An 18,330-nucleotide genomic window follows, 5' to 3' on the forward strand; every position below is an offset into this window, starting at 1 on the left:
CATTTTAGCTTGATAAATAACTTAAAAGAATAAATCATCTAAATAAAATAAAATAAATATGAATGTGATCTATACATTAGAACAAGTCTCCACAGAGAAGGAAGCCAAAATAAACTGCACTGGGAGGGGTACCAAGTGTCCTACAACCACACACACACACACACACACACACACACACACACACACACACACACACACACACAGCTCAGTGTTTAATACACTATTGTTAAAGATGGAGAGTAGAATACTGAGGAAAAGTATGTTATGCTTCAGTCAGTGCTGTGAGTAACTCTTTCTGTCATCTGAAGACTTTAGCTGCGTTTAGTCACACCGTGCTAAAATAAGGTGTATGGGTTGCTCGTGTGAATGACACGGCAGCGGCTGACCGTACCGGTAGAGTTCAGGAAATGTATTGTGTTCGTGTTGGAAAGGGCCTGCACAGATTCACACTCGAGCGCACGCACAGAAACACAAACCCGATATCTTCAAAAGTCTAATTACATTCAAGCAGGCGACTATATATAGTACGTATGCAAAATCACATCAGCTGCACTTTTCTGAAACAAACACTGCCTCTGCCTAGTTGGAAGCATTTCCTCTCCTCCACTTCCCTTTCAAATGATTCTAGTTTAACTGTTAATTGCTCCGCTCTCTTGCTTTCTGTCGGGGCAAGTCAAACATTGGCTCCTCGCCATAAAGGGCGGGGAGAGGAGAAACCTGGGGGGTATAACGTGTGTGTGTGTGTGTGTGTGTGTGTGTGTGTGTGTGTGAGCGTGCGTGCGTGCGGGCGGGCGCGTGCGTCTTTCAAGAGGGATAGTTGGTGGTTCATCTCCTGTGGGCCAGTGTAAAGCTTGCTGGCCCATGGGAGATGAGCTCCATAATGGTCACCATGGCAACAGGCTTTCAAGATGGAACCCTTCTAGTACCCCTCGAGTGCCACAGCTCCTGGGGCACAGATCGGCCTGTGTGTGTGTGTGTGTGTGTGTGCGTGTAGGCTACCCAGGCGTTAGTTGAGACCAGCTACTTAAAAATTGATACATCAAGCGTCAGTGGAGAAATCTGACGAGATTGAATCTGACGTCCTTTACTGCCACCGGGGTCACATCTGCATGTGTGTTTGTGTGTGTTTTGTGCTCGTGTTCATTCCTGTGAAACATGCTTGCGGTCAAATTGACATGTTTTCATGCTAAACAAACTTCAACAAAAGTTAAAAATAACGTTGCACCTTTTTCTGTGAAAAAAAACCACATTCATGTTCAAAGAAACCGTTATACGCTTAATGGTACTCCTTTTAAAAGCTGCAAAAAAAGATGTGCTTAATAAGTGTGGCTGTATGTGTTTTTGTGTGTAGTGTGTGGGTCTGTTTATAGAGTAGAGAGCAGTGCAAAGTACATAAGTGTGTGTGTGGTAATGAGGAGGTTTGTGTGGAATAGAGATATCAGTGTCCAGCCCCCTGCTGTGAACCTCTAATCCCTAATCGGAGTTGATAACAACCTTTAACGCCATAATATTCACCGTAACTACTAATCCTATGAAACACACACACACACACACACACACACAAACAACACATATCTTCAGTGATTCTGTTTGCCTGTTTTGACATTATGTCTGCTCGCTAATTACCTCACGTTGACTGTGTGTGAACAATTACACTCAACCACATTACAGCCTTTCGTTGCCTTTACGTTTTGTTTTTGTTGTGGCATCATCACCACATCAGCAGTGTTGTAACAACAGTGAGTTCATTTGAGTCGTATGGTCTACACACTGTAGGCCCTACAGTAACACAAAGGTTCTGAAAGCATCTGACCTCACCATAAATTACTGACGACAATCCACAAAACCGCTGACAACATACACAAACTTAAACATTTAACCATGGATTCTGCTGTGTAACACTAAGAGACGTCATAATAATATCAGCAGTCTTAAAATGAGAGCAAGTAAAGATGTTTTTTTGCTTTTTTAGAAGAGCTTGATAAAACATGTATTGAACTTTCACACATTTATTTTGAAAACTATAAAATACTTTGCCTACGGGCATTAGAAACTAACAGTAAGTGATGTTCCAGTTTAACCCAATTATCAGGTAGAAACCGTCAATTGATCAGCTGTAAAAAACATAATTTGCATTACAGAGCTACGTACCATGTTTGTGTGGCTCTATAGGTTTGCACAGCATTCAGTTTATAATGGAAGACTAACTGCTGTGGACATTTGCACATTTTACTGTTTGAACTTGGCTTTTCCTCACCGGTACCAGCACTTCCCTGCCTCCATACTGAGTCGCAGAGGAAGGTAAACCCACCTGAACTAACTTTACAAGTGAGCCCAGTATTTGAAACTAAATATTGTTATGTTTGTTTATGTTTTAGGCCAGAAATTTAGAAATTTCATATTTCCCCCTCTGAATTGTGTTACCGACAGGAAGGAAAGGAAATGCATTTATATCAGGTAAGGAATGGGGCATACTGGTGCCTGAGAAAAAGAAAGGCATTTAACTGTATAATGACAGTAAATTATGTCATAAAAATGTATAGTTCAAATTTGTACAGACAGCCTTTCAATGTTTGTCATGGAGAGAAAAAAATCCAAACATAGAACGGGTGTTAAAATCGCGCTCCAGACGATTTATTTTAGATCCTGTGGTGTGTTTATATGGGTAGATGTTTGGATTGGCTGATAGAAAAGTGTCCCATGCATTGTAATCAGAAGAATTTCAATAACTGTGCTTTAATAATTATGTAATTTTGTGTGTGTGGTGTGTCGGGAAATGATCAACTGGTAGAAACACAGACCAAGTCTTTTACCTACTCAAACAGGAGTAGTGCGAGTGGGACTAGTTAACCGTATTGACACCTATTATCCCAATTCAACCACAAGTCGTCACCAAAAGAGACAACAAATGGGGAAATGTCTTAAAAACTGTATTCCGAAAGCAAGTACCGTGTCGTATACCAGCAATTACTTTTGCCAGACTTTTGTTATGGGGAGACGAGGCAGGATCACATGGTCGCAGAGCGGGCATGAGATATGAGCCATATCCAGACAGTAGACATAGGCCTCTCTGATTGACCCCCCCCCCCCCCACCACCACCACCACCACCACCACACACACACACACACAGGGTCAGACCGGATATGAATGGTTTGTGGTAGCCAGTACATGAAGCACATGAGTACACTCAGTCTTCGTTCTGATCTACTGTCTGTCCTCTGGACACAAGCCAATTACTGAGAGCGGCCAAGGGGAACTACGGGATGAAGCTCTCCCTCTTCCTCATTCTGTTCATCACTGTCTTTCTCTGTTCCGCTCTCCCTCCATTCATCTCCCTGTTTGGCCTCCTGTCTGTGTATTTCTATTTTCTGCCTCTGTCCTTTCTGTCTTTCTCTCTCCCCCTTTCTGGCCATCTCTACTTTATTCTCCCTGTTTGTGTTTGTATGTATGTGTGTGTGTGTGTGTGTGTGTGGGAGTCTGCCTTTGCCTTCGTGTGTGTCTTATTTCCCAGTGGGCTGTCTGTCATACGTTGACCCTGACCTTCTCCAGAGCTCCTGCACAAATATTTACTCTCTCGCTGACAGGCACACGCACACACATACACAAACCCCTCCAAAAAAAAAAAAAATTCTAAGGGAAAGAGAGTGAGCTCAATTTCAGTTCAATTAAAGCAAACGCACATCCACACACACACTTTTCTAGTGGTAACCCCAGCTGATGGCTCACTAATTTTGAGCTGGGGTGATTATCCTGCAGTGTAAAAACAGATTAAATAGATACCAGGTGTGTTTCTGTGTGAGTGGGATCATTGACGAGGGACAGAAAGACAGAGCGAGAAAGAGAAGAAGAAGAAGAGAGAGAGAGAGAGCATGACAGGTCTATAGAAGGAGTCTGTTGGGAGTTTGGTTCACATTCTGAATAACGCATTCTTCTGTCTGTTTTGCTATCAAGATACAAGGCCGGAGGAACACAAAGATTCACCTTTCCCTTTTAGACATGCCAGGCAGACCAGTAAACACGTAAAAACAAAACACACACACACACACACACACACAGAAACACAAAGCTTAAAATACACAGATTTAAACCTTCACTATAAGCGCACACGTTTTCTCTCCCCAGGCACACATGTAGCCTAAACACCTTCCATAAAAAAAACCAACCTACAGAGCATTAACACACAAACACACATCTTCTCTCCCCAGATACACTCAGAAACACACGCACACACACACCACGGCAGTAAACGTGCCCACATCGGCTGTCCCCGTGACCGGCAGTGTGTGTAGGAGGAGCTGTGCACCTCCTTTCCTCACCCGCGTTATTTTCAGTTCATCACTCTCAATAATTCATTCTCTCAGGCGGAGGAGGAAAGAAGAGCCCCGTGCCTTTTTCTCTATGTCAGTCACACACACACACACACACACACACACACACACACACACACACACACACTTACACACACACTTTCATGCAGATGTACCTATCAAGTGGGAGGCCATATTCTAGCTGTCTTTAATCTGTGGGCGGGCTCTGGTCGACTGCTTCAGCCGCACTCTCAGCACAATGACAGGTGAAAACCTGAACTTGTATCTTTTCTTCCCATTCGCGGGAGAAGATCACGGAGACTTCATATTTAAAAAAAAGCAAAAGCACAGGAAATGCCCAGAAAGAGACACTTTAAATCGCTGACTTGCTGGTTTTGCATAGTCAAAGGTGTCACATACAAAAGAATCCCCTCTTAGAAAAATAGCTGTTACGTGTTCCTTTTGTGCTCTCAATAACAAAATCTCCACAGTTCAGGGCAGCAAGAGCTTTTCATCTAACACATAAATATTGACAAAATAATTAAGTCTATAGGCAGATCTGGTTTATGAAGCAGCCTCGAAAGGTAATGATGCTCACAGACCTCGATGATGCCCTTTCAACATTGCGCTGGATGGACCAGAGTGGCAATTTGAGAGAACAGATTGTAGTGTTTGACGTAAACATCAGGATTTGTGCTGCTATTTTTGGACTCGTTTACTTTTAGCTTTATTGAAAAATGAGCAAAGCTGAGGTTATATGTTGGCCTGAGGTGTGTTACATGTGTGTATTATTTCCTAAAACTTACACATTTTTGTAATGTATTTAGTTGTAACTGACAGAGGAACAGAAGACTCTAGCTTGCAGGTGTATTTAGCATACTAGGTGTCAGCTCAAGTCTGCAGCCACCTTTATTAATACTGCAGCAGCTGGACTAAATGGGCGTATTTAAAAATGAAACATAATCTGTCAGATCTGTCATCGGGTCTTGAGTAACTGCTCTTCGTTCTGGCCGACACTTGAGCTGAAAACTCTGGGCTGTTTAAAATTTCCGAATGGTTCGTCTTGGCTGTAAAATAATAGTGCAGCTGCACTACATGCGAAAGCAGCAACAAATTGGACTTCGACCGTGGTTACATCTGTACTTTGTGTTTGGAGCAATAACGCCTGTGCTACCCAGGCCCAATCAGTCTGACGGGCTGATCGTACATCTGGAAGCCATCCATAAACTAGAAAGAGAGGGAGGGAGGGAGGGAATAAGGGGAAGGGGTCAATGGCTGTCTTCCTGTTCCTGTGTTTCCTGTTGAGCAGACCCGCTGGCTGCCTGCATGCCTCCTCTGCGTTCTCTCGCACACACATGCACCTTTCTCGAAACCTTTCGATCTTAACTGGAGCAGACTCAACACTGATTTAACACTATAGAAATGTGAAAATTATGAACTTTCCCATGAGTGCACACATGTTTATCCCTAACTGGAACTCAACAGCTAATGGAACGCATCCAATTAATGGCAACTGTACCCAATGGAGACACGCTCTCCCGTCTACACCTCTCTCTCTGCCTCCGTCTGTTGGGAATAGTGCTATATAAGGACATGAGGAGTTGAAACGCGCGTTAACCGTTTCTCAGTCCTTGGCCTGCTTTTCCTCCTTTTCTCTGAGGCTTTGTTCACAGAGTTCAACCCGCAGCACCCAACTCAGCTGAGCTTTACGAGGTCCCGTCTCGCAAAAGCCACCATGATGTCCCCGGGTTTCGAGGACGCTTCAGCAGGGCAAATGCGTCCTGGTGACTTTTGGCAACTCGGCTCATGTCTGGCAAGAGATCCGCCACGGCGAAAAAGGAGCTGTCCTGGGAGGAACTGTGTGAATAGACATTATCTGGGTCAGTGCTGTGTGGGTATGTCGACGGGGACTATGGTGCGTAGAGGATATAGCGAGCGCCTAAGCCTTTGTGATTTTGTCATTTATTCTAACACAAAAGGGAGGAGATGAGAATGAGGGATGGGGGGAGGGAAGGGATGGAGTTTAGGAGGGACATGTGGGAGAGAAGAGATAAAGGCGTAATGTAGTAGAAGTGAAGGCAGGCTGACGGACGAGCAGCAGGAAGACACGCACTCCCACGGACCGGTAGAAGGACTCATGACTGGCCTTTACTTGGCCCATATATCCATTTGTCCTTTAAGAACATCTGACTAGTAATAACACCCCGCTGCCTGACACTTCTACAGCTTAATGCCATAATGCCTGCAGCAGTGTACACACACACACACACACACACACTGCATACACACGCTATTTTGACTGTTTACACACAAACATCTCTTGACTTGCTGTCTAAATCCTTCTGTTAGCTGCCCACTCCCATCCTACCCACACCTTTTTGCTCTCAAGCTCCCTGAGCTGCCACCAAGAGAAGAGCAAAGAAATGAGAGAGCTGTGTGTGTGTGTGTGTGTGTGTGTGTGTGTGTGTGTGTGTGTGTGTGTGTGTGTAGAGGTGTGTGAACATACTACATGCAGGAGGGAGCACTTGACCTTCAAAAGTCTGTATGTGATCAACATAAAAATGCTTACTTTACCGACCGCCTCGACTGTCCACATCACACACACATATTTGTGGGCGCGCTCACGCCTACACACACACACACACACACACACACACACACACTTCTGTTAGGATAGAGGAAAAGATCAAGCTCTGTGTTGGAGAGGCTATAAAGAAAGTCAGAGTCCCTACTGAGCTTTCAACACACACTCACCCCCACAGCCCTCTGTAAGTGAGTTCAATCTCTTTCACAGGTGCAAAGATTAGGCTTTTCCTACATCTGTTCCCTGCCCAAACCTTTCATTATGAACAGAGACTGCAATCCTCTTATGAGATATAAAATGTAAAAGTCCATTGTGTATATATACTATATATATATGTGTGTGTTTGTATGTGTGCACGGTCATGGTCTTTCTTTTATTATATGCATGAGTGCATATCTTGATTGAGCCCTAAAAGCACATGTATCATATGACTTTTTCTTATCCGAAAATAATGTAAGTTGTCTCGCTACAAAACTACAGGTTTTTTTTCTCCTCCTGAAAATGACATTGTGCAGGACTTAGTTATTCCTCCCAAAAGCTATGATCTCATAGCTGTGGTCAAATAGGGTTGGGAATGTGTCAGTGCTAAAGCAGTGTGGTGTTTTCCTGCCTTTAATCGTTGACATGACTCTACCTTCAATAGCTCAACATTGTGCTGTTTTTTAGCCACAATCTGTTTATTCATCTGGTCGACACTTCTGTGTAGCGTATCGTGCAGGAAGTTACCGGATACAGTTGGTGAGCACAGATTTTGGTTTTCGAAAAATTCAACATGTTTTCCTTTTACTTTGTTAAAGTAATTTATTGTGTTTTTTCATAAAGGCACACAACTCAGATGTTTAGGAAATAAAAGATTATATTTTCATTGATTGAACTTTAAGCAAATCTTGTCATCGTTTTAATGATGTTGATAATGTTATGAATTACCATCGCCCAATACTCATTTTCACTGGATAGAGCCTGAATGCATCATAATGTAACTGAGCAGAACCCTCGTTTGTTAGCCATTAGCCACATTACCAGCTCTCCTTCGTTACATTTCAACACAAATTGGTTGTTTACAATGTAACAATATCAGAGATCGGCGAATATAAAACTTAAATGCCGGTGTACTGATCGCTTATTTTACTGAATATTGGCGGATAGCGATCATCAGCAAAACTTTATTTCACACTGTGATAGTTAAGTAATTAATCCGCGGTTCACATGTGTGCCGAACCGCGAGGGATGATCCGTGGTCCTCTACACCACTAGTCTGCATCCACAGCATTCCAAATGAACACATGGCTGACAAGGAAATTCACACCGGGTCGGACGCACATTGGATTTGTTCCTCAGTGATTTTTCACTTCGGTTTTGGTCCAATTTGAGAAGTGAAAAGAACAGCGGGTGAGCTAAGTGGAATCAGTATGACGAGTGTGGTGTGACTTTGAAAAGTTCCTCTTGTACACTCAGTTCCCGCTTCATTTTGGCAGCATCAAACCGACATATGAACAAGAAGGGAAGAAGGAGACCATCAGACGGGTATAGCCGACGGACAGACAGACATGTCATGGTGACCTATATTACTTTTGCCCGCTGAGAAAAAGAGAGAGAGAGAGGGGATGAGAGCAAGAGAACTTGTGTCGAGGTGACAGGTGTCTGTCCTTCTCCACTCCGTCTCCTCCATCTCTCAGGCTTCTGAGGCAGTAATTGGTGCTGTCAGACACACAGAGAAGGACCGGACACACACTCTCAAAGACACGTCTAGTCACAGCTGCACACACATACACACTCCTGCCCTTCAGTATGTTCCTCTAGGGCTTAAGGCAGGAGAGGTTCGAGGGGAGAATTCACTACATTCCCTACCAGCTGTGAGACAGAGAGACGGCAGGAGAGGGCAAGGGAGTAGAGGTGGAAATGGAGGGGAGGGGGGGAGGGTTGGGTAGAGGAAACAGTGGCAGACAGAAACAGAATGCACAAGAGACTATAAGACACAGAGAGAAAGGAAAGCAAGAGAGCGAACGAGGCAGGGGGGGGGGCTTGGGCTGCACTGACAGAGGCCTCTGCATGGGGTAGACGAGGGTGAGCAACTGTATGTGGCAGGGAGGGAGGGAGAAAGAGTATGTGTTGAAAGAATAAGAGTGGGTGAGAGAGAGGTTATGTAACTCCACTGGTGACAAAGCAGAGGAGTGTGATATCATGTGATGGAGCAGCAGAGCCAGAGAACTCAAAATAAATCAAACAAGTATTTAATATACTTAGGCATTTTTTTGAGCCATTGGGATTTAAGCAGTTCTTTCAAATACATTTACTTCAAACGTAAATAAAAGACCTGTTACCATGTCTGCAGAGTCAGGACGTTGTCTCTATTTCCCCTATAATCAGTACCAAATTACAGTTTGTTTAGGAAATTTAAATAAATGGTAAATCATCCTGCAGAAATACATCCCAATTACTAAACCTTTAAGAAAAATTAAGTGATATATTTGTGACCTGTTTTTAAAGGAATGAATTAATTTGGTTTGGGATTTTTAATGAGATTATCCAAAGAAATATCAGTATATCATGATCCCATGATCACTGTCAAGAAGCGTGATAGTTTCCATCACACCCTGGTGGCTTGTTGTTGCTTGCTAGACCATATTTCCCATGAATCACATTATTTCCTCTTTCACAGTCAGATACTATGCTTGTTTGCACTGTAGGAAAAGTGGCCCGCCTGAGCAGCATAAAACAATTCACCAGGTTTAATCGATTCCACGTGTCCAACAGTGACAACATGAATACATCTGCGCTTAACGTTAGGGAACAAGAAGCAAGCACGGGGTGAGAAAATAGAAAAAGAGAAAGATGAACCCGTGATCTATAAATGTTTAACGAGTGAAGACAGAGGAGATGAGGGCTGCGAGGAGGAGGAGGAGGAAGACAGAAAGAGAAATGGTGAGGTGAAAAAGGAAGACAGTATCACAAAGGATGGGTGAGGAGCAAAATGGGGGGCATGTGCGAGAGAGAGGTGGAGAAAAGTCCCATTATAGAAACAGACACCAGAGCAAGGTTCGAAAATGGCAGACAGGAAGGGAGAGAGCCAGAGATTGAGAAAAAAAACGGCTGTAATTGGAGGTGTCTGGTGTTTGTCTAACACAGAGAGGCAAGTAATGATTCCATTAGCGCCTCACACCGAGAGAGGGGGAGACAGGGACACAGAGAGAGTGTCACACAGGGACAAAAAGAAGAGACTAGAGATACCAAAACAATGCGAGAAGATTCACACAGACTATTAGAACATGAAAAAAATGAGCATCAGAGCAGCTAAAAGGTAAAAAAAAAAAAAGAAGAAAAGAAAACAACCGCACACAAAAAGAACAAGAGAAATGGAATGCGAGGCGTCCGTGAAAAGGCTTGTTCACCTGAAGATAATTACAAATGCCCCTCCCGTCCTTTCCCCAGCTCTCACCCATTCCTCTCTTTGTGTGACGGCGAACGAGAGAGGGTGATTTAAATGCATTAGCGGAGTGTGTCGTCCCTATGGAAGGCCCACAGACTGTGTCAGGGCAGGAACCTTTTGTTTGCAGCGCCGAGAGGACTCTTTAAAAGCCTGGCCCTTGTTCTCTCAGGGACACATTAAAGCGCAACGCGCAGGGTTGTTGTACTTCTCTGTGTCCTCCCATGTCATTGCTAAAAGCAGGCTGATTACAGATGCAGTTACATTAGCCGGCTAAGTGAAATTTTGACGAGGGAAGGAAACACCGAATACAGGCACTTGGCGGGCGAAACAGCAATCGGCACCAACGCCATTTGGATGAAAGAAAGCTGTTTTCCAAGGTGTTCTTTTTTGGCATTGTCTCACGGGCGGCAAACAAACACGAGATGTGTTAGACTGGCGTACGTGGAACAGCAAATTCTCCTGCAGTATGAGGAGGAAATTTCATTGCTATGCAAATCCTGCCCGAGATTCCACAAAAACGTTTTTTCCTAATACTGAGTAGGTGGAGCAGACAACCCTGCGGCGGAGAGGTTTAAATTCACCACGAAGGAATTAAAATCTGTTGGAAAATGCTATTTGATTGTTTCCAGAATATTTGCTACGCCACGAAATATGCCTTGAAATGAACGGAAACGAAAGACCTGGCTTAGTCTCCAGTGTTGCGGACAGCAGACACCTGTTTTGCCTCCAAAAATACAAAGACACACGCATGCACATCTGTATTGACCATAACTTCTTAGACGAGGGACACGTATATATTTCCTGGCCTCTGACCTCAGACTGTCAAAGGGAAACAACACACGTCTACAGCACACATTCACTTAACACACACACACACATGCAGTTAATGAGTTAAAGCCAGCTTGTTAAACGTGCTGACCTTGATCTATTTATTCTCTGCGGAGGGATAAGACTCGGGAGCAGACTGATGAGGTCATGGAGATCACTGAGGTCAACCGCCAGACTGAATTTAAATAAAGTTTCAGTACGGGGAATGTGACATAGACCGTAGATAGCATAGATAGGTAGGGAAATAGTTTGACAGTGAATTCACCTCAACGTGTCATTTTTTACAAGACACGCATGCAGCTAAGTATTTCACGATTGAGATGCAGCCAGACGTCTGCCACAATCTGTGCACATTACCAGTCTGCAAGCACCAGAGTACAGCTTCTGTTCCTACTCACTTGTCTCTAAGGCCCAAACTGCCAGGTTTTCTGGGCGTCTTGGCTGCTGCTCCTCCAAAACAACTGAAATTGTGTTATGTGCACCGATTTTCCAAGTTTGCAGTGATGAATATCTATGAATCTATTTTCCTTTTCGGGGAGGAAGCGAGCCCGTGGGGACAGGTGACGGCGCGAGTCTAATGCAGCTTGCACACTCAAATGCATGCGCACTCAGTATGCACACACATACAGATGCACCACATACTGCACGTGGCATCTGTGGAGTCTTACGATTCAATAATCTGCATATACCTTTTCCTCTCCTTCAAAACAAACACACATCAATAAGCACTTTCACACACACACACACACACACACACACACACGCACGCACACTCATACCACGCTCCTCTACTCTGCGGGGGGAATTAGATATTCAGCTCTGACAGACACACACTAAAAAATAAAAAAAAGAAGAGGAGATGCCTTAAACAACTCCTACAGTAACCTGCTCTCTGCAAGAACTGACTTCACAATGTTGGCAGCTGTTACTCGGAGCAATGACATCCACGCTGACACACACACACACACACACACAAGCAAAAGAGTGCTGAAATGTTTCTGCACATACTCGTTCGGCAAAGACACAAGGGCACACACGTAGTCGTTATTATTATTTACACATCACATATTCACGTCTTGAGAGAGCAGAATGGATATGATTGCTGCGTTTCATTTAAATTGTGGCACTTTTGTAAGCTGTTGAGGAATCTCACTTGTCACTGCTCTCAAGTTGCTTTCATATCAGAAGGCCAACCTTGATGAGGCCCGTGCATACAGAGAGATACACGCGCACACACACACACACACACACACACGGAGTTACAAATGCATCCCACACACGCCCTCAGACCCCCCACTCACGCTGGCAGACGTCCTTGTTCTCCTCGAAGCCCGGTTTGCACACACACCTCCCGATGGGAACCAGCCAGCCTCCGTCTGCACTGCAGTACATCTTCGGAGCCTCAAACTCCTCGGAGGCGTTCACGCACGCACCGTGGACCTCCACCAGCGCCGTGTCTCCGCCCGTTATTGTGTCGGGGAATTGGGCCAGGTTGAGCACAGTGAGGGGACACTTCTTGTAGAAGACCCTGACTGAGACCAGAGCGATACAGGCGCCGAGGTCCTGGAAGGCCAGATAGAAACCCTTTTTGCTCAGGTTGCTGATGTCGCGCACCTCCGTGTTCAGCTTCATGACGCGGTCTCCGACGTCCACCTGTGGACGAAGAACATTTCACATGCGTTGGTTCATTTTAATGGGAGCATTCAACTTCAATCAGAGCATTTTGTTTTCAGTCCAAAAGTAATCCACGCAGTATAATGCTGCTGCCTGGAACTCAGGGAATGCAAGGCAGAAATAATGAAGTCCTCAAAACCCTGTCAATTTGACAAGCAGATGGGACGAGATTATATACTACACACATTCAAACCCAGATTTCTGTAGCAAATGGTCAATATCTCTTTTTTTAATCTCTTCTATGAGAGAATCAGATGGCCACATACAGACTGAGCTTAATGCTGAAATCAGTATAGAAAACACTGTCGAAGAGATGGCCAGCAAACAGATGCAATGGGAAACACTTTGATCCATTTTTGTCACTTTTTTTTTTTTTTTGCTTTTTAAAGAAATGGGAGAGTAAAGCAAGTTTTACAGAAAGTGAAAATCCTGATAAGAGACAAGCAAGACATTAGGCAGATGTCAGAACTGGTCTCTTTCATTTTAGTGATAGTGATGGAAATATTTACTTAATTGTTGCATTATTGTGTATTTTGCAACTCCCTATTTTATGTTGTATACACAGTATGTGTGTGTGTGTGTGTGTGTGTGTGTGTGTGTGTGTGTCCATACCTGTGTAAAACTCTCATCTGCAGCAATTGTATCGATCTTCACATACTGGCTTTCCTTGATGAACCACAAGTTGGCATTGTTGGACTCGTAGTAGTACATGTTGAATGTCTGCAAGAGAAACAGGCATCACTTTACAAACTCTAGAAATTGAACTTAACAGACAAAACAGAAGAAAAAAAAACATGCAATAAAACGAGATAGATACAAGTAAGTCCATCCAGTGTGACATTTTAACAAGGCTCCCATAGCTCTGCAGCTATTCTGCTGCTTCTCTTCAAATCTCAGTCCATCTGTCTCGATGGCCGGTCAGCAACACTGCAGTTTCATGAAAGTGCAGCTCTGTACTGTCTCGTATTATCTCCGCTACTCATTCTGGAGATGTAATGAGAGTGAAGAGGGTGCAGAGGGCAGACAAAGTGGAGCGAAATGAATACAGAGGAGCAGTGATATCGGGCTGATATGAGAGAACGGGGGACAGTAAAAAAAATATATATTAGAAGTTAAAATATACGAAGAGCCACAAAAGAAGCCTCGAGAGCGTTGTCTGTTTCATTTGGCAGCTATTCTCTCATGTCGTTCTTTCCCCTCCTTTTGTCTGTTTATCTATTCATCAGCCATGAACGTGAACTTCCATCTGTGTTTGTGTTTAGTGAGTGTTGGATGAAAAAAAATCATCAGCCTTTTTTGCTGCTCTGCAGTGCCATGTAGTATAATGTGCTGAATAAGCATTGATTTCATACAAAGTAATTATAGTAAACACAAAAGCGACCACCTTTTGACTGGCCCTATATACTGTATATTGACATGTATAAAGCCATGCTGTGATAATAAAATAATCCAATATTTTGTGAAGTGTGAGGACACAAATCCTTCCCCAACACTGAATTCATTTTTATTTAATACATAATTGTGTAAACTGGCCTCAAGCAATACATGTTCAACCTTGTCTAAGAACAAAAAGTAAATTAATTTATACATTTCATCACTTTGCTCCTGCTTGCTTCTCATACTTAAATGTTGTTTGTTGTTTTTTTGCTATCTCGAGTGTCTAGATTTTCTGCCGCAGTAAAAGGAAGCAGCAAAAGCAAACAATACAGCATAATTGTATCAGATCAAATATGGAGATCGGGCAGATTTAATTGAAAATGCAGAGAAGTGTTATTGAAGTTAATTCGCTGATTCATTTGATTAGCTGTGCACACTAAACAAAGTGTCGATTGTGTGTGCTGAGGGGTAAATGGGTTCCAATTTGTGATTAAACCATTTTCATGACGAATACAATATAAGTATTTGAGAAGTGAAGGATATAAGAAATACAGATTACATAACTCAATTCTATCCAAAAGGCTAAGAGCACTGCGTAGTCAGAGAACATTTTGTAGCAATGCAGAAGGGATTGAGATCTGAGAGAAACCCAGACTTCAAACAATGTCTCCATGTTCCAAATCAAACAAAATCCTGTGCTATTGATCTCCAAAGCAGGAATGAGTCTTTATTTATTTATTTATTTGTACTGCTTCCTTCCAAAAGAAATTCAGAGTGCACACACCAGCACCCATGGATCTTGTTAAAATGCAATGTCTTGCTCACCAAGAGTGAACAAATAAGCAGCACAAATACAACAAGGAGAGCTCAAACACACACAAACCCGATGCAAGGACGTTGGACAGCTGCCACCATACTGCTTGTGTGTTCAAAAGCTTGCATGTGTATTATTATGTGTGTGTGTGTGTGTGTGTGTGTGTGTGTGTGTGTGTGTGTGTGTGTGTGTATGAAGGGATGCAGACCTCCTTGCAGGTACCGGGGACCCCGGGCAGGCTGTTACAGTCCCTCAGGGTGAACTTGATCTCAATGTGGACGCGCTGCGCTCCTTCTCGGCTGATGTGACGCGTCCTCAGCCAGTTGTTCTGGTTGGCCTCCATGACGCTACACACCTGGTAGGTCCTCATTGGGGTGTTCCTCTCATCCATCACACTGATCTCCTCCCACTGAGGATGAGAAAGAGGAGGTTTAGAGAGAGAGAGGGAGGGGGGGAGCAAAGTGGGTCTCCCAGATAAAAGAGAGAGATGTTTATTTTACATGAAATTTTGTGATTGGACTTCCACATTTAGAAGATGACAATTGTTTTTCAGTAGAGAGCAAAATAAAGAAATGGGATGATGGAAAAAAGAAAGAAGGAAGGTAGGAGCTAAACAAATAGTGAAACATTGGGAGGGATTTGAGGGAAAGTGATTTAAGTATGAGGGGGAGGAGAAGTCAAGGAAAGAGTGGAATGGGGAGAAATAGGCGAGCCGGAGGAGAAGAGGGAGAAAGGAAAGGAGAGTTCCAAACAGAAGAAGTGAGTGCTTGAGGAGTGCTTGAGTTGACGAGGAAATCCCCGTCAACTAAAGCACACATTTCAAATCAAAGTGGTAGAGTGACATTCAGCAGCACAGGGCCGGCTTGACAACAGCACCACTCAGCTGTGAGATCGTCTTATTTCATCGCCAGTCAATAGACAAAGGAGATCTCATTCCCAGTGATTGCTTTATGGGAAACTGGGCCCAAGTTCAATGAACTGTGATTTCGATGCAAACCGACGCTAAGCCTGCGCGTTCTGTTTTTATGTCTGGGTGAACATGAGTGATGATCTGTGTCAAGATGACTGAAGGACTGTCTTTGTCCACTGCTGCACGTGTGCACAGAGTGAGCGTGTTTTTCTAAAGTAAATGCGAGATTTAGCGCTCAAGAGGTAGGAGTGTGTGTGTGTGTGTGTGTGAGAGACACAGAGAGAGAGCAAGAGGAAGCGAGAGGGAGTAGGTAAGACAGAGCTACTTTGTCTCCCGTCATCTGCTACCATCTGTTTCCACTTCTGACTAAAGCAGTAATTGAGAACACTTCTCGCATGAGCAGGAAAACATTTCTATCTACACACACGCACACACATAGACAGGCACACACTAACATATATATATATATATATCATCACACACACACACACACACACACACACACACGAAGAGAAAGAACATTTCTATTCCTTATTAAAGAAAAATGAAAATAAACCAATGTGGTTTCAGTGTCTCAAGATATCTGATCCAGTAAAGGGGAGGCTAACTGAATTTTCTTGGACCCACACACACACACACAAACTGGATGAGTCCTAGTTTGTGGTGAGGGATAAGAGGACCACCATCTTTGTTCTGAGCTCCTGTCATCGTCTTCAGGCTGAAGCTGTAAGCTCCACAGTGATGAGCACATATCACCTTACAGTAGTCCAACCGTGTAAACACAGACCCCGATACATACATACATGGTACACACACTCACATGTACTCCACGACCCATGGGGCTAACTACCTGTCATCCCTAACGTGCTTTTAAATTCAAATGTAAGTCCAAGGGTAGATGAACTGAGAAGGCAAAGAATAAAGAGAAAAAAAAGAGAGAAACTTTCAGACAAGTGGAGTCGTCCAAGCTAAGGTTGGATTCTTGAGGTTAATCTAATGTGACGGCAACAACAACCCGGCAAAAGCTTGACGCATTTCACCTCCAAGTCCTGAACGCTAAAACAGATCCACATAAAAAAGCACACACATTCTCACATAGACTCGCACACTCTCTCCAGCTCTCTCTTTTTCGCACACTCAGATGCTTTTAATCCCCCACAGCCTCCGCTGGGTCGTCTACTGTGTATGAATTGGAGCTCCAACAAAACCGTGTCTCTCTTGATCCTGACCCAACAGTCCTTCAACTGCAGGAACAGAGAGAGAGGGAAGAAATGTGAGGAGGAGAAGAAGAAGAGGAAGAGGAAGAGGAGGTAGAAGATTGTTTGAGCTGCTGCATTCAGCTGACACAAATGTCGCTGACAGCCAGTTCAGAGTTTTAAAATTACATATATAAAGGACGTATCACTGGAGTGTTGCTCGACATTATGTGCATACAACAACCAAGAGCTCTATTCAATTAAAATAACAACACACAAGACGGAGGGAGAAAGAAAGAGAGAGAGAGAGAGAGAGGAATGAATGCTGGTAATTTACAGGCGCGCCTGGCAGCTAAATAGACCCATCTGTGCAGAACTGAGACCAGTCGGACATCACAGGACGGTCACACACACCCACTCACACACACACACACACACACACACACATAAAGCTGAGTCCCCAGGGAGTGGTGATTAAAGCATTTATGGGAATAGTCATTGAGGGATAAAGAGAGCTTTATGATGTCTTTGTTTATTTCTTTGTAGGCAGAGTTTGGAGTGGCTGGATTACTGCCACTTCCTGGTGAGCGACTTATTTCCCTAGTTGGCGAGTCTGTTCATTGTCACATTTGCCTGGTGTAAAGCACAGGTGTGTTTCGGAACATGAAAACGACCTGCACGCCCCTTAATTTGCTAACGATGCACCAAATGTTTGGTTAGGCTGAAGAGTTTAAGCTCCCTTTCTTTCTGACTCTAAACACACACACACACACACACACACACACACACACAAAGTGTTGGTCCAGCCTGAACACTAATTAACATTCAGAATGAAACCCTCCTCCCTGAACCCTCAATCACCTTCGCCAATCAGTGCAGAGCCCGCTTGATTGCTTTGAAGTGAAGCAGAGATGTCGGATCAGGGTTTAAGTTCAACCATTCACCAGCTTAACATAATATCCCTCCTTCTGCAATCATCTGATGGGTACACCTACGAGGACGTAATTGGCCCCCAAACTCTGCAACAAGCTCTGGCTTAGTGAGGAGGGGGAAAGAGGTGGAGAGGGGAGGGAAAAACAGAGATGGAAGATGAAGAAAGAGGAAGGATGGGGGGGGGGGGAGGGGGAGAGGGGGCAAGGAGCCTCTGGGGGAGTAGCGATGCTGTGGGGCCCCTCAATTTTCAAACATCATTAAGACGTATCTGTTTCGTGT

General features: G+C 43.9%; 1 protein-coding gene across 1 annotated transcript in view; it reads right to left on the bottom strand.

Moving 5' to 3' along the window:
• Nucleotides 1-18,330, bottom strand: part of epha4b (eph receptor A4b) — an 81,468-nt gene that overhangs the window by 44,123 nt on the left and 19,015 nt on the right. The window contains exons 3-5 of the mRNA XM_076098096.1: nucleotides 15,221-15,421; nucleotides 13,434-13,541; nucleotides 12,449-12,800 (exon numbers count right to left, since the gene is read on the bottom strand). Coding sequence (XP_075954211.1) covers nucleotides 12,449-12,800; nucleotides 13,434-13,541; nucleotides 15,221-15,421 — 661 coding nt within the window. The remainder of the gene's footprint in view (nucleotides 1-12,448; nucleotides 12,801-13,433; nucleotides 13,542-15,220; nucleotides 15,422-18,330) is intronic.

This window comes from Anarhichas minor, unplaced genomic scaffold (assembly GCF_050575085.1).
Source record: "Anarhichas minor isolate MPS153535 unplaced genomic scaffold, ASM5057508v1 ptg000024l, whole genome shotgun sequence".
NCBI lineage: Eukaryota > Metazoa > Chordata > Actinopteri > Perciformes > Anarhichadidae > Anarhichas > Anarhichas minor.